This window comes from Papio anubis, chromosome 5 (assembly GCF_008728515.1).
Source record: "Papio anubis isolate 15944 chromosome 5, Panubis1.0, whole genome shotgun sequence".
NCBI classification, from domain to species: Eukaryota; Metazoa; Chordata; class Mammalia; order Primates; family Cercopithecidae; genus Papio; species Papio anubis.
This window is the reverse complement of record NC_044980.1, coordinates 83,609,459-83,625,340: the sequence shown is the minus strand read 5'-3', so window position 1 is coordinate 83,625,340 and position 15,882 is coordinate 83,609,459. Positions and strand designations below refer to the sequence as shown.

General features: G+C 35.6%; 1 protein-coding gene across 4 annotated transcripts in view; it reads right to left on the bottom strand.

Annotated features, from left to right (window-relative positions):
* The window catches only part of ADGRV1 (adhesion G protein-coupled receptor V1), a 585,058-nt gene that overhangs the window by 488,925 nt on the left and 80,251 nt on the right, over positions 1 to 15,882 (bottom strand). For all 4 annotated transcript variants that reach the window (XM_031666293.1, XM_031666294.1, XM_031666295.1 and 1 more), the window contains 4 exons: positions 12,679 to 12,805; positions 11,849 to 12,066; positions 10,473 to 11,216; positions 6,130 to 6,503 (listed from right to left, as the gene is read on the bottom strand). In XM_031666293.1, the coding sequence (XP_031522153.1) occupies positions 6,130 to 6,503; positions 10,473 to 11,216; positions 11,849 to 12,066; positions 12,679 to 12,805 (1,463 nt within the window). The remainder of the gene's footprint in view (positions 1 to 6,129; positions 6,504 to 10,472; positions 11,217 to 11,848; positions 12,067 to 12,678; positions 12,806 to 15,882) is intronic.

The following is a 15,882-nucleotide window of genomic DNA, read 5'->3' as shown; positions in this document are numbered from 1 at the left end:
CTCCAGTAAGAATGAATTGTTGTTTCCTTTGAAGTGATAAAGTCTGGTTGGGATCAATGTACCAGTAAATGGTTTATTGAGAAGTGCTTAGCTTTGGTATCTGCTGCTCACTGTTTGGACATTCAGCAACCACCACTTGCTACATTAGTCTTGGTAAGAGGGAGCTCATGCTGTCAGACCTATGCATAACCTCCATCCCTGCCATCATGCTGTTAATGGCACTGTGGTGACAAAGGAGAGTCTGGCCGATATGCAATGGTGCCTTACTCTGATTTCACGGTTAAGAACCTTTTGGGAAACACCCCCTCATATTCAGTGTTGACTCCTGGCAATCTATTCACATGACTCCTCCCCAAACATCTTTGTCTCTAGTCTTGATTCTTCCAAGCACCTAACCAATCAACTACACCACGAACACTGCTCAGGGTTGAATGTAGCTTCATACTTCAGGCCATTTCTCCAATCACAAAAGATGAATGGCTAAGTGGATGGTTTACGGCTCTGCCCTCTGACCTTAAGAAACACCTCTGATTAGAGCACTAGAGAGGCATCAGCCCACTTACAGCAAGTAGCAACATATGAAGCCCAGGCATCTGTGAAGTGGGCTTGACTTTCCTACTGTATGAGTCAGACACAGGTTTTGGGTAAGAACCAAAGGGCTTAAAATATGTCTAATTTGAAGTGTCTATGAAATAAACATACTAGAAATGCATCAAGTTGTAACTAAAGAAATGGGTCTGATATTTTAGAGAAAAGATGAGCTTGACATCATAAATTTGGAAGTTAACAATATATAAATGATATTTAAAGCCATATAAAATCGGTGGATAAATATATAATTATACAAATGGTATTTGAAAACCAGTTGCGAGAACAGGGGGAGTGTAGATGGAGAGGAGAAGAGGACCAACTACATTCAATTCTGCTATAACCCTTATATTGAAATCATGAAATTGTTCCAATGCAATTGATAACATATTAAGGAACAATTTGAAAACAGCTGCAACTTGCATTTGCTTGTAAGTGCTATTTCATCCATAAGAAACATGATGGACACAGAAAATTGTGCCCACCTGAAACAAGCCACAAACCTCAAACACATACCTCCAACAACTACCAGCTACTCAGTTCAACATCTGTGTTACTAGCCACACTTAACCACATCTAGTGTTATAATTTTCCTCCAATTTTAGATAATGCTCATTCTATCATTTCACAATGACACACAAGCTGCACTCCTTCTGATGCCCACTTCTACAAATAAACTTAAAGTTTTTAAATTAATATGTCATATTTATTGTGTTTTATAAGTATTAAATACTTAGTGTGCACATTTTTATCAGGTCCCTATTTTTTTTGAGTGTCAATGACCAAGTTCTTGAGCAGTGTTTTCCTAACCCCATCTTTTCCATAAGTTCGGTGTTTCTCATTATGCATCTGGCAAAGTGTGATGATTTTTAAGAATCCATCCATCATGTCATGGCAGAACTGACTGTCCTGAAGGTGGGGCACTCCAACCTTAAGATGTTGGACAGAAGAGGAAGATGCAGCTTGAGACCCATGTGTCAATACAACATCAGATTTAATTTCCACTTAGGGATCTACGTCAGGATTTTCATGCTAGCAGAATGGTACATGAGCAAATGTGTGACGGAAAGAGTATGGCTTTAAGGTCAAACAGTCCTGAGCTTCCTCATTCTACCACTTATCAAGCATTCGCAGTCTCTTCTGAAAATGGAGATCATAACATCTCATGAGTTAAATTAATAAACCATTAATCTTAATACGTAAATATTAAATCTTTTCCCTTTTCAGCAAGAGGCAGGAGTTAAATAGATCCAAAGAGATACTAAGAAATGTATGATGGTTTCTTTTACAAACTTAAACTTTTATCAAGTCAGTAAGCATTACCAGATAGCATTTAGGACTAAGATGAGGATTTTGTTTGCAAAAGTTACAGGGAAAAGTTACCTAACTATACTTTTATTTACTAAAACCTTCATCAAAACCTACAGCTTCCTGAATATTTTCAGTTTTACAAAATCACTATTCATATCTAATAAAAGAATGTACAGTTATATGCTATATATCAACATTTTATAGAAAATTTAATGAAGTAATATTTTGTTCAATAAAGTAAACTTTTTAAGTTATAAAAGAGCTTTCTAATGTCAAGGGTCTATTAAAAAAACCGCCAGGATTCTCAGTGCAAATTCACCTTTAATATTTCTGAATTTACAGAGAAATCACATAATGCCTAAGGTTTGCTTTAAAAAAAATACTTTAACCGGCCAGGCACGGTGGCTCATACCTGTAATCCCAGCACTTTGAGAGGCTGAGGCAGGCGGTCACGAGGTCAGGAGACCAAGACCATTCTGGCTAACACAGTGAAACTCCGTCTCTACTAAAAATACAAAAAATTAGCCAGGCGTCGTGGTGGGCGCCTGTAGTCCCAGCTACTCACGAGGCTGAGGCAGGAGAATGGCATGAATCTGGGAGGCGGAGCTTGCAGTGAGCCGAGATCCTGCCACTGTACTCCAGCCTAGGGGACAGGGACTCCGTCTCAAGAAAAACAAAGTACTTTAACCAAAAATGATTAAACAATATTGACAAAAGGCTGATAATTATTGAAGCTAGTACACTGGGACTCATTCTTTTATCTTCTCTGTTTTTGTGTATACTCTATATATGAAAACTTTCATTTAAACAGATTTTCTAATTCAGCTTAAATTTCCCCTGTCCCCCAGCCAGAGACTGTGATCCAGGAATGGGGTCCTGAGTCAGGAATGATGTCCAGTAATAAGCATTAGGTATTTCTGACAAGGTCATCCAAGGGCAACACTTTTAGAAATACTGGACTCCAGTATGTAATTATTAATACAGAAACGCACAGGACATAGAAAATAAATATCTAAACCTTTTTTCTAATATTAAAATATTCATCTGATTGAGTTTAGAATTATGATACAAACAAACATTTAGGCCACTAGAGGAAGGGGCCTAACATCCATAATAATCATCAAACTATCCCCACACAGTATCTCACTAGAAACAATAATACTCACTACCGTCTCCTCTTTTAAGTCAAGAATTTGCCAAATATTCAGATCATCAGAACAGTAATAATAAACAGAAACAGTAAGAAGAGTTTTTGAAATCTCTTTTCTTAGAAAAAGTATTCTGAACCATGAATCGGCCTTCTCTATTGCAATAGAAAATTAAAGCTACAAATCCAATTAATTTTTAATTTTGTTTCATGCATGGGTGATGATTGGTGATATCGGATTATACCAATATCACTTATATCCAAAGGAATCTATTCACATAGCATATGGTAGGCACTTAAAAACAAATACAGTCCAAGTCGAAATGATATTTTTATTTTCACAAGATCTTCCCAAAGCTTATAAATACAAAATATATTTCATATAAAATAAAGCCACAGTTTATAAATATAAAATATAATGCAAGTAATAAGACTAGCAAGTTCTGTGAGACACTATGAAAGCAACTTCATTAATTTATAATTATGTGGTATACAATTTGGCAAGACACGTAAAAACAGTGTTAAAATATGGTAGAGAGAAAATAATATAGGAAGTATATAGAATAACGAAATATGGGGAAGAAACATGAGAATGTGGTTAGTAGGCTATAGAACTAACAAAATCCATCTTCTGTTCAACACAGATCCCACTGGGAATCCAAAGCACTATCTGGCATGCCTCACCAGGACTCTAAACGGCTTCACAGGTTTTATTCATTCTTTTAATTATAGTTTATTAACCACCTGCTCTTTGCCAGGACATAGTGTACCTGGTTGGTAGAAAACAATTCACAGAATAATTACCTTCTCTTCCAATGTGCCAAATAGCAAGCTATGCCATAGTCTACATATTTTCACTATTTAAGATTTCACTATGCTACCATTTTAACCTTAATATTACTTTATGTCATATTAATCTACAGAAAAGGTAAAAGCATAACATAACTCAGAAGGCCTATTTTAAATTTTTAAAATTTTTATTTCAATTTAAAATAGACAAAGGTGTCTCACTATGTTGCCTAGGCTGTTCTCAAACTCCTAGGCTCAAGAGATCCTCCCACCTCAGCCTCCCAAAATGCTGGAATTACAGGCGTGAGCCACCGTGCCCAGCCCAGAGTCTTTACAGGTCTCTACTGCATTCAGAAATTTTGAAGGAATTTTTTTTAAAAGTTAAATTGTCAATGTCATTGCAACAACATAATAGAGAAGAATCTATGGAAGTGGCTGTAGTCTTTATTTCTAAAAATGAGGCAAGTGATCATAAAATTTAAACTCTAAAGATAGTTACAAGCACAGAGTAAACCAGCAGTTCTCAAATGTTTTAGTTTCAGGACTCCTGTACACATCAGAACTACTGAGAATCCCAGAGAGTTTTTTGTTGATGTCATTAAAATCTGCTGATATTTTCCATATTACAAATGAAAAACTAAAAAATTTAAATATTGATTGATAACTCATTTTAAGACAGCAATAATAAGTTATGCTCACATAAACAACATATTTTATGGGAAAGAACTACAGTGTTAGCCAGGATGGTCTCAATCTCCTGACCTCGTGATCCATCCTCCTCACCCTCCCAAAGTGCTGGGATTACAGGCGTGAGCCACCACGCCCAGCCTGTCTGTTTCTATCTTTTACTCTGGTTAAAGGGTATAAAGAAAATCCAGCCTTATATATACATGTGTGTAACAGGAAAAGGAAGAGGATTTTACTAGTCTTTTCAGATAATTATGGGTATTTTTCCTTGATATTATACCAAAATCCAAAATTTGACAAGTGGCAGTTTCTTAGCATTTAGTTGCAACCTGGAAACATACTCTAGTACTTTAAAATCCACTGGTCTACCTTGTACTTGGAAACAGTCTTTTACTCAGGCATGATTTGCAACAATATGCATTGATTACTTAAAAAATATTAGTTACTGGTTATACAGATCTTCAAAATGTTGACACACATTATACAAAATAATCACACTGGTTAATATCACTATCACACTGGTTAATATTGCACCTGTATTATGGATTATCAGAAAGGTGCATAAAACGCAATATGTGAAAATTCTTTGATAGCTGAATACTTATTTAAAGGTATTATCCACTATATGTAAACAGCTTTCTTTTTCAAGTTGTAGATTTGTATGACATTTGCTATTGCTAGTCTAGGATATTCTATTTCTGATGTAAAAAAAAAAAAAAGATCACACTATTTGAAGATCTCTTATGACTGTCACTAAACCAAAGGGCTCAAGTGGCAAGAAAGACACTCCAGAGAGGCAGGCATCCCAGTTTAAGCTAGAATGAGCCTATGACCTAGATTTTTTTTTTCAAATTCTACTCATCCATTTTTTAAAAATCATTTCAATTTACTTATACACCCTTCTAAACCAATTAGAATCAACTGCAAAAAGAAAGACTCTTGTTCCTTGGCATCCTTTCATGGCCACCAAGCTGTTGCTGTCACACACAACACCTGGGAAGTAGTTTCATGAGTTCTCACATTACTGAACAGGAAACCAAGATGATTACGAATCTTTGAAAACATGGAAAGAACTGATAAGGACAGTAAGACAGCCTAATGAATTAAGCTGGCCAAGATGGTTGATAAGAAAGGCATTTACACCCAACACGGAAGAAAGTTATAACTGACTACTCAAGTACATTTCACGTGTAAAAAAATAAAACCTCAAAAAATCATATTTTAATAAAGTTGCAAATACAATTATTCATACAAGCTTTCAACATATATTATTTCATTCACTCACTTAAATGGCATCCAAAACACTAGCCAAAAAATAAATAGGTGGAATATAAACATGCATTCTTTGAAGAGCATTAACTTTAAGGCGAATTGCTAAAGTTTCATTTGCTAACTTACTACTTCTATTGGCTCATTAAGTTGATTCAAAGGGTGAACTCCTAAGAGTAAGAATTTTGTAATTTATATTTGCAATCACTGGCCTAGCATACTTCTGGACTTGGAGTAGATGCGCAATCAATCTTACCAAACGAAAGAAAGCCGAGTCCCAAACAAATTCACCTACAATGAATTTTTTAACTCCAAAATTCTCCAAGCTCACTACTTACCTCTGGTATACAAGCTCCTGTGAAACCAAACAAGCCATTTGCATTGTCACTTTTTTGTATTATTAATCTTGCAGTAGTATTTTCTTCAGAAATACAAGCTCCTCCATATACAGAGACTAGTTTAAGAATGAATAATTCTTCCCCTTCCTCATCATTGTCATCTCTCGCAGAAATAATGAATGATTTGTTAGTTTCTCCCTGTCTGAACTCCAGATATCCAGAAACGGGGTGTAAATCACTTTTTGCGGGCATGGCATGAAGTTCATAAATTTCTTCAAGTGTCAGTTTCCGCTCATAGGACCTCACATCCTGCATCAGACCTGTAAATCTGTCATTGCCATTTATCCCTGCTCCAATTCTCAGTATTCCAGGACCTGAAATTAGAGACAAGTGTAAATGCTACAATACTTTCAAGTGTCCTGTCCTAAATTATAAGTGTGATTCAGAAAGTAAGCCACTTTTACTGAAAGATATTCTTGGATAAATAAAACTTTTTCGTAACTAGTATACAATAAATTGGATATTATCTTCTATTATGATTTTTAAAAACGAATCCATAATCACTAGGATTTATGATATTTTGTACTAAAAGAATTGGTAACTATCTTCAAATTAGATAATATCCTTAAAGGTAACTTATATCAGTCTGTCAACATTTCTAGAAAAAAGTATCTGAACATATACATACACATACATACACATGTATACATGTATGTGCATGTGTGTATTTAGATATAAATTTATTCTATATTTTAAAATTTACTCTTGCACATTTAAAAATGGACTTAATTTCATCAATTTTAATTAATTAATTAAGTTATTTATTTATTTACTTCAGAGACAAGATCTTGCTCTTTTACCCAGGCTAGAGTGCAATGGCATGGTAATAGCTCACTGTGACCTCAAACTCCTGGGCTCAAGCAATCCAACCACCTCAGACTAACAAGTAGCAAGGACGCTACTACAGGAGTCCACTGCCATGCCTGGCTAATTTTTTAATTTCTTTTTTTTTTTTTTTAAGAGACAGGGTCTTGCTATGTTGTCCAGGCTGGTCTCACACTCCTGGCCTCAAGCAATCCTCCCAAAGTGCTTAGATGGGAGGATCGCTTGAGGCGCGATTACAGGCAAGGGCCACTACACCTAGCCTCATCACAATTTTTAAACTTCAGTATTATACTATTATTTAAGAACTTCAAGGCTTGATATGTTAAGACACTCATTGAGTTAAAAGTTGTGAGAATTCATAAAAAGTATTTCTACAGGACAAATACATCTCTCTATCCAAACAACTAATAGAATAGATGTAGAAATAGAAATATTTCTTCTCAGAAACATTGTGTGTAAGTCTTGCGGACTTTTTAAAATAATAATAACATGCAGCCCAACTGTGTCACTATATCTCAATAACTACCCTTTTCATGTTTCCACTAGTTCTCATTTCTTTACTTGTTTGTACTCTAATAACTCAACTAAGATATTTATGTAAGATCTTTACGTAAGATGAGATATTGGCAGAGATTCTGGAAAAAAAAAAGTACAAACAATATTTCTTGTCAATAGCCTCAATGGAGGCTGTTCACAAATCTCCACCCAGATGGCTTTCAGGGTAGTCACAAGTGTCTGGCATGTTACTGTCATGACTGCTCCCATACCGACTACAGAGAACACCTTCCTGCCCAGCAAACCAAAAACACCTGTTCACTGGAGCTCCAGTTTGGATGGGAAATCCTACGATGTTGTCTCTTCTACTGAATTATCTGGCAACTAAAATGATTCAAGTTCCCCTGATTCTCACAAAACCACATCATGGTTCTCACTGTTAGGATACTATCTGGAGTCAAGGATATAGAAATGATCACTTCTCCTTTGGTTTTGTTTCTATGATATGTTAAAAGGAATATTGACCTAGGAGTTAAAGGCTTATTTTCAGGTGTTGGTTCCTCTATTACTTGCCTGTGTGATGCTAGCGAATTTATTTACTGACTCTGACCTCTATTTAATATATTGAATTATTATGAAGTACAAATTAGGTAATGTATGGAAAATGCCTTATAAATGTAAAACACTATACAAACTTGAGGATTCTAAGCACTTTGCTTCTATGACTAATTCTCTGGAACAAACGTGATCATTATTTCTCTACTTGTAGTGTTAACTACTAAAGTTACAATGCTAAATCATTGAAAATAAAAGTTATAAAAATGCCAGTATGTTACAGTGGTTCATGGAAGGAATATGGTAGCTTTCACTCTGCATCTTAATGCTATTCTGTACTTCTCAAATTTCATGGAATATACCTGTATTGTTTTGACAATAAAGAAGAAAAATTGTGAAATATGTATATAGTGTGTGTATATGAACATGTTAACAGTATGCTTAATGTTTATAGTGGCTATCTCTGAATGACAGTAAATGATTCTTGTAATGATTGTAAATGATTTTTATTGTAAATGATTTCCATTTTTGTTGTATATGTGTACTTTACAATCTTTCTATATTTAACATAGAATTTTTTTTAAAAAATACACTTTTTTGATACTGTGAGATACCACTACAAACCAAAAGTAAAGATGGAAGAAGCTAAGCATTAATGAAGTGGAACTCTCATACACTAGAGGTAAGAGTATAATTAGGTTTGACTATTTCGGAAAATGGATAGGCATTATCTACTAAAACCGAATATTTGCACACACTGGCATTCAGCAATTCCATCCCCAGGAATGTGCTCAACAGAAATGCATATGGCAGGCATATGTTCATCAAAAAACATGTATAAGAGTATCCATAGAAGTACTATATGTAATAGACAGAACTGAAAACAACCCAAACAGAAATTAAAAGTAGCACTAATAAACAAATTGTGTTACAGTAACGTAAGAGAATTCTATATGGTAATGAGCATGAATATCTACAACCGGCAAAAATATGGATGAACTTCACAAACAATACTGAGCAAAAGAAGCCGGACATTCAAGTGTATATATTGTTCAGCTCTATTTATGTAAATTTAAAAACAGGAAGAGCGAATCTTAAGCTCTTAAAAATGCCAATAGTCAGTAGGAAGGATGCTGAGTTAGCAACTGGAGAAGAGTCAAAGGGGGCTTCTGGAATGCTCTGTTTCTTGGTCTGGAGGCTGATTACATGAGTGCTGAAACTGATTAATTTAAGTTTTAAAAATTTCATTTATCTGTACACTTACAATATGCATACTTTTGTATTTTTTATAATATAAAGTACATTACAGTTCAATAACTTTATATATACTTTAAAAATTATCTTTCCAAGTTGCAAATTACAAAAATAACAAGTTCCTTTGCAGTAAGCCAGAGGAAAAAATACCAGCTCCCACTTCCCCCAATCGTTTCCATTCTCATTCCACCACCAGTACCATCACCAAAAGAATCAAAGCTAACAGATACTTGCAGGTATTCACACAGCCAAAAAGTGGATAATACCACAAAGTGCTTGTAAGCAAAATCCATGGGATTGAAATTGGTAGATATGTGCATGTTTCCATTGCCTATCTTTTTCCCCCACTCTGGGAGAAAACAAAAAACAAAAAAAAACAAACAAAAAAACCAAATAACTAATGTAAGAGGTTCAGAGAAAAATACTCTATTAAGCTATAGTCATATAAGCTCTACTCTATCTTCCACTAGATATAAAAAGGAACAAAATCATAGGATGGAGGGGCTGAGAGGAAATGGTGACCATAATGCGGATAACCAGTATTTGTGTGCACACACACACAAATGTGCTTCTTCAGGAATCAGCATATGATCTAGTTTAAAGACAACAAAGATTATCTCTTCAAAGCACTCCACAGAATTCACAAAGTTACCTCCTGATAGTATAAATCCATAATCACTTTTCACTGTGATTTTTCTCTCCTGCTTTCTTTTCACATCCACCACCCTCTACCTCCAGCAACACTGAACTAGCAGCAGTTCCCCAGGTACAGCATGCCGTTTCACATTTCTATTCGTTTGCTCATTCCTCTGCCAGGAATATCACTTCCCATCTCTCCTACTACCCACAGAAGGACAAATGTTCGTCTTTCATATTTTTTTCTTTCTTCCTACAAGGTATCATGATATATCACACATCTCTCTGCTAGTGCCTATTCCAGGTTCTTCAAGTGCAAAACTCTGATTCATTTCTGTAACACTCAGGACAGAATTGATCATGATCTTGGTAGGCACACAGTTTTGATTAAATAAATTAAACCAATGCATAAGTAGAGTTTTCAAACACATGTTAGCATTTTTAAAAAAATCTAAATTTTAATGAAAAATTTCGCAAACTTCAAATTTCAGTGTCCTAGTTGTAATGATAACCCTCACCATCAGTAATGGCTTCTCCTTTCAGACTCTTGATTCCCCTGGGCATTGCATTTCCATCCAGGTAGAATTCGATTATGCCATCATCCAGGATAATTAGTAGATGAAGCCACATACTTTCTTCTAAATATTTCATGACTGTTGCCTTGGCAATGTATGTAGCATTGGAACCCAGGGTTTTATAATGAAGGGAAAGTGTCACATGGGATTCATTACTTTGAATTTTTACGCCATAGTAGATGCTTCCATTACCATCATCCTTCGCTATAATGAATCCATTCGTATTGGCATTGGGCATTACCCAAGCTGAGAATGTAAAGTTGGCAATTGTATTATTCCTGAAGGGATGATATTTTGGATTAACAGTCCCAAATGCACCCTCTAGTCCGGTGAAGTACAAAGCATCCGTTCCACTATGGTGACGCCGCATGTGCTGTTGTAAATGCACAGTGGTGGGGAAAATTCCAACCAGTAAAAAATCTAACATTGGTGGCAAACCAGCAGGGAACTCACTGGACAGTATTTCCCAGCCCAGTCGTACATCACCAAATACACCCTGTTGCCTCAAAATGGTGAAGTTGGTAATATAAGACATATCATCTTCAGACAGGACATCTTCTGCCACTTCTCTCTCTAAACACTCTGGATCCAAGATGAAAACCCCAAAAGGATCATCATTGAATGGAATCATTACTGTCACCTGGAGGTTGGTTTCTGCTAGTTGGCCCCCAGGACCTGGGGATCCACCTGTAATAAGAAAATTTATGAGTAAGAAACTAGAATTTCAAGTACTTTCTAGTATAAAGAAAAAAGAATTTGCTTAGCAAACTTCTGGTTAAATAATTTACTGATTATCAATGAATAGTAGTGTCACCATGTGGCTTTCACCACATTTTAGGGGCAGGATATAAAATAATATTGGTTCAGCATAATTTTATTGATAATCAGTCAAGCCTGAAAAGAGTATATGAATTAGAAAGGTTTAATTCTGTGCTTAAACCAAAAGTGATGCGAAAATTGATTGTTTAAATTGTGACACAAAGACCAAGCTTTAAGCTATCATGAATCCTTACCTCCCACCTTCCACTAATATCTTGTTGGAGACAGTATAGTTGGTGTGGAGAAAGTCTATTTGCAAGTTTGAGGATGGATGTAGGCCTCCATCCCTAAAACTGAACCAAACTAAGATATCAAAAAAGTGAATGTTAAGAATAACACTTGAATCAAGAAGGGTATTTTAACATTTAAAATCAGATAGTCATGACACAAATACTAAACCAATTGCATTTTGTATATGGCTCTAATTATCTAAGTATAAAATATAAAATTTAGTATAAATAAGACATGGAAATAAAATAAGACACAGAAAAACACAGTACCTGAAATGTTTACAAGTTTTAGAATATAAAATTCATTGAATTCAGGAATTTTATCTGGAAAAGCATGGAGAATGATTGGTTTTGCTTCTTCTCCATCCATGAAGTTAACAGTTCCTGAAGTTTCATAGAACTCCTGTCCAGGCTGCAAAGCAGAATCATTCTGAAAGAGCTGCCAAGATACAGAAACACTACCAAAGCATCCTCGGTGCCTCAAAATCCTACAAAATAAATTAAAGAAAATTTTTAAGTAGGGAATCTTACTCTAATGAGAGCTTCCTGTGTTATCAAGGAAACATATTTTTACTATTTATCATCTTTAAATAAACCAACCAGCTGGTTCTATGAGGCAAGCTATGAAGAATTTCATGGGAAGAGAAGAATGAGGTAGAACTTTAATAAAGAGAACCAGTCTTAAAAGTCTTGTCTTCAAAATCCAAACTGAAAGATAAATTCTAAGCTCCATCAAAAAATACTAAACGACAGTTGGAAAAAGTTTTCCAAAAGCAAAGTACAGGGTGGGGGTACTCACATATCATCTGAGAGAAGAGTTCCTGAAGATGTTCAATAATTCAAGTTTCTCAGTCTCAAAAAGGATTGAAGTTTGAATTAGAGGGGTGGGGAGAATAACTTCTGCTTACCAGCTAAAGTTATTTTTTTTTAAGATAACCGGCAACAGCATAAAAAAAGTTTACAACTCATTCAGACTGCCAACTTTGAAATTACTCAATTCTTAACCAATTTTTAAATTTTGAAGGAATATTTCAGAATTTCACATACTTAATGGTTTTATTTCATCCAATTTTAAACTTGCCTTATCTAAATATGCTTACCAAAATGCATTAGTCTTTCCTTCTTCCACTGCTTTGTCTATGGGCTCCAGAGAAAAAATGCCGTTTGGGTCATCATTAGCTTCAATAATTACTGTAGCTACCCCATATTGATATACTACTGTATCACCTAAAAGTGGAAATGACAAAATAACAAAGAAGTAGCTAACTTGTTATTAAATTTATGTTTTTAAATTAAGAAATTTTACAATTAAGTTGAAATTTTCAGCGAGAATTTCCTCACTGAAGGTCATACAATAAATGCAAAATACTGCTCCATATTTCCCAAAGACGTTTACATATACACACATATGTACAAACATACATACAAAGAGAGAGAAATGTCTAATTTCAAGATGAAATAGTTTCCATTTTGTTTTTTAGTTACAAGTCAACTATTTTATTGAAAAACACACTTTTCTTCACAAAAGGAATATAGCTTCAATAGCTTAATTAGAAATCAAAAACATAATTTCTTCTATTTTCAAATTTCTTAGGTGGATTATTTTATTTCATTAAAATAATAAAGGATTACCTGATAACATAAAATACTACTGTCTGTGTTCACTGGAATCACTGGCTTGAGCGTTTCCCTTTACATCTCTGCCTTCAGGCAGCAAAGTTTGATCTGGTTGTACATAGAACAAAGCAATCTCCATGGTCTGGGCTTGATTCTTTTCTACTCCAGTTCTTTGCACAGCATATTGGCACTGTTACTGCCTACACATTAGGTCTCTTCTCATCACTTCCCTGTGGTGTCTATCTCTTCACCTTTACTCCAGCTGTTGCACAGGGGAGCAAAAGTCCTTCTCATCTTCACTCACCTAACTTACCATTCCTGAGAACCCAGCTCAAGCAACAACTCTTCCAGGAATTCTTCCTTGAATCCCCAGGTTAAGCTAAGTGCCTCTCCAGAGTGCTCCCATGGCACTTTGCTCTTTGTCAATCTATCATAACAATGATCATACTATATTGGGACACACACACACACACACAGTCATACACACAATTTTACTATAAGCTCCTTGGACTAATGATTCTTATTCAATTCCATGCCCTAGAAAAATAGATGCTCAGTAACTGTTGTAGAGAATGTATTTATTGCTGAACTGATGCAACTAACACTTTCAAAAATAGATATATACAACAACACCTACAGCTAAAATTACAGAAACAAATTATATATAGCAAATCAGGTCATCAAAAAAAATTATACAAATATACAACTGTACTCAACTTCACTTGATAATTCAATGGAAAAAAGACATAAAAATGGCAAATCATTGTGTAGAAAATGCTGACAATAAATAAAGAACATATAATAAAATCTAACAAAAATGAATAAAAAATAATAAAACCTAATTTTGGCAGGGTTCTATTATCATGTGCATTTGTAATGCAACATGTCCTAGTGGTGCTGAAAATTCATTCTGTTTCTCTGCAAGATGAACTGGCAATATTTAACAAGGCCTTGAAGGATGGCCATATCCTTTGACCCAATATCAGAGCACATGCTCTAAATGATAAGTATCAGGATAAACAGCCACTGCCAGCACTAGGTCATGTCAGAAATGCTGCCTCTACAGTGTCCCATCATGGGTCCCACCAGTCCTTGATGTTTCAACATCATAAAGGAGGAAAGAAAAGGAGGAAAGAGCTAAGAAAGGATGTATTTAAAAATCACAAGTTCTGGGGATTTTTGTCATCTGAGCCTTCTTAACTAAAGTAATTGGATTCTCAAATGCCATCATTTCTGGAAAAATATTAAAGACAAATGCAGCAGCAGTATGAAGTAGCACACATACCTCAGGCCAGCAACCCAATCACACCTTGTGTTCTCCCTCCCTCTTTCTCTCAAAATCAAATGTTAATATATATTTTTTCCCAATGACATAGTTCACAAAATAAACTAAACCTCTTTTTCAAGCGTCAATTTCTAGCCAGCCACAGTGGCTCACGCCTATAATCCCAGCATCCTTGGGGGGCCCAGGCAGGCAGATTGCTTGAGGTCAGGAATTCTAGACCAGCCTGGCCAACATGACGAAACCCCATCTCTACTAAAAATACAAACATTAGCTGGGTGTGGTGGTGCCAGCCTGTAGTCCCAGCTACTGAGGAGGCTGAGGCAGGAGAATCGCTTGAACCTAGGAGGCAGGGGTTGCAGTGAGCTGAGATCACACCACTGCACTCCAGCCTGGGCAACAGAGTGAGACTTCATCTCAAAAGAAAAAAAAAAAGTCAATTCCCCTACTCTTTACAAAAGGTTCAAGATGTTTTGATTCATTTACTATTTAACCATATTGGTGTTTTTTTCCTAATGATAGTTTAACCACAGTGATATTTTTGAGACAAAAATGTTTACCAGAATCATATTAGGTTAATATACATCAACAAGAACTTATTTCTAGAGTAAATAAATTCTATTAAGATAATATCATTTTTCACACCTGTAATCCCAGCACTTTGTGAGGCTGAGGCAGGTGGATCACAGGGTCAAGAGATCAAGACTATCCTGGCTAACATGATGAAAACCCGTCTCTACTAAAAATTAAAAAATTAGCTTGGCATAGTGGTGTGTGCCTGTAGTCCCAGCTACTCAGGAGGCTGACGCAGGAGAATCACTTGAACCTGGGAGGCAGAGGCTGCAGTGAGCCAAGATTGCACCACTGCACTCCAGCCTGATGACAGAGCGAGACTCCATTAAAAAATACTACTACTACTAATAATGTCATTCCTTCATCGCTTTTCTGTATTTCACAGTAAAACTTTGTTTTCCACTTTTACTTCACTAAAATTATTTTTATCTGTAGCAACTCCTTTCATTTAAATTTTAGAACAACGATCAGATTCACCAAATGTTTTTCGTCTACGTAAGAGCTGACGATGGTTTTTGCAATTGTGAAACTGCCCTTGTGGGTTTATTCTACAAAGTCAAATTTTCCTCACAGGATAATAGTTTTTAGTTTTAACTTTTGTGTTTTCTTAGTTAAGCTATGTGAAAAATGAGAGACAGAGAAAGACAAAAGGAGAAAAAGAGAAAGGGGAATAGAAAGAGAGACAGCAGTGAAGAAAGTCAAGAAGATGGGGAGAATGAAAGACACAGCTAAAACAATAATTAAGAGATCTCTTTCTCTTCCTCAGTCTTTCAGTCCAAAAGGCACAAGGTGGAACACAACGTTGGCATTACACTGGGGGTGGCAGATAGGG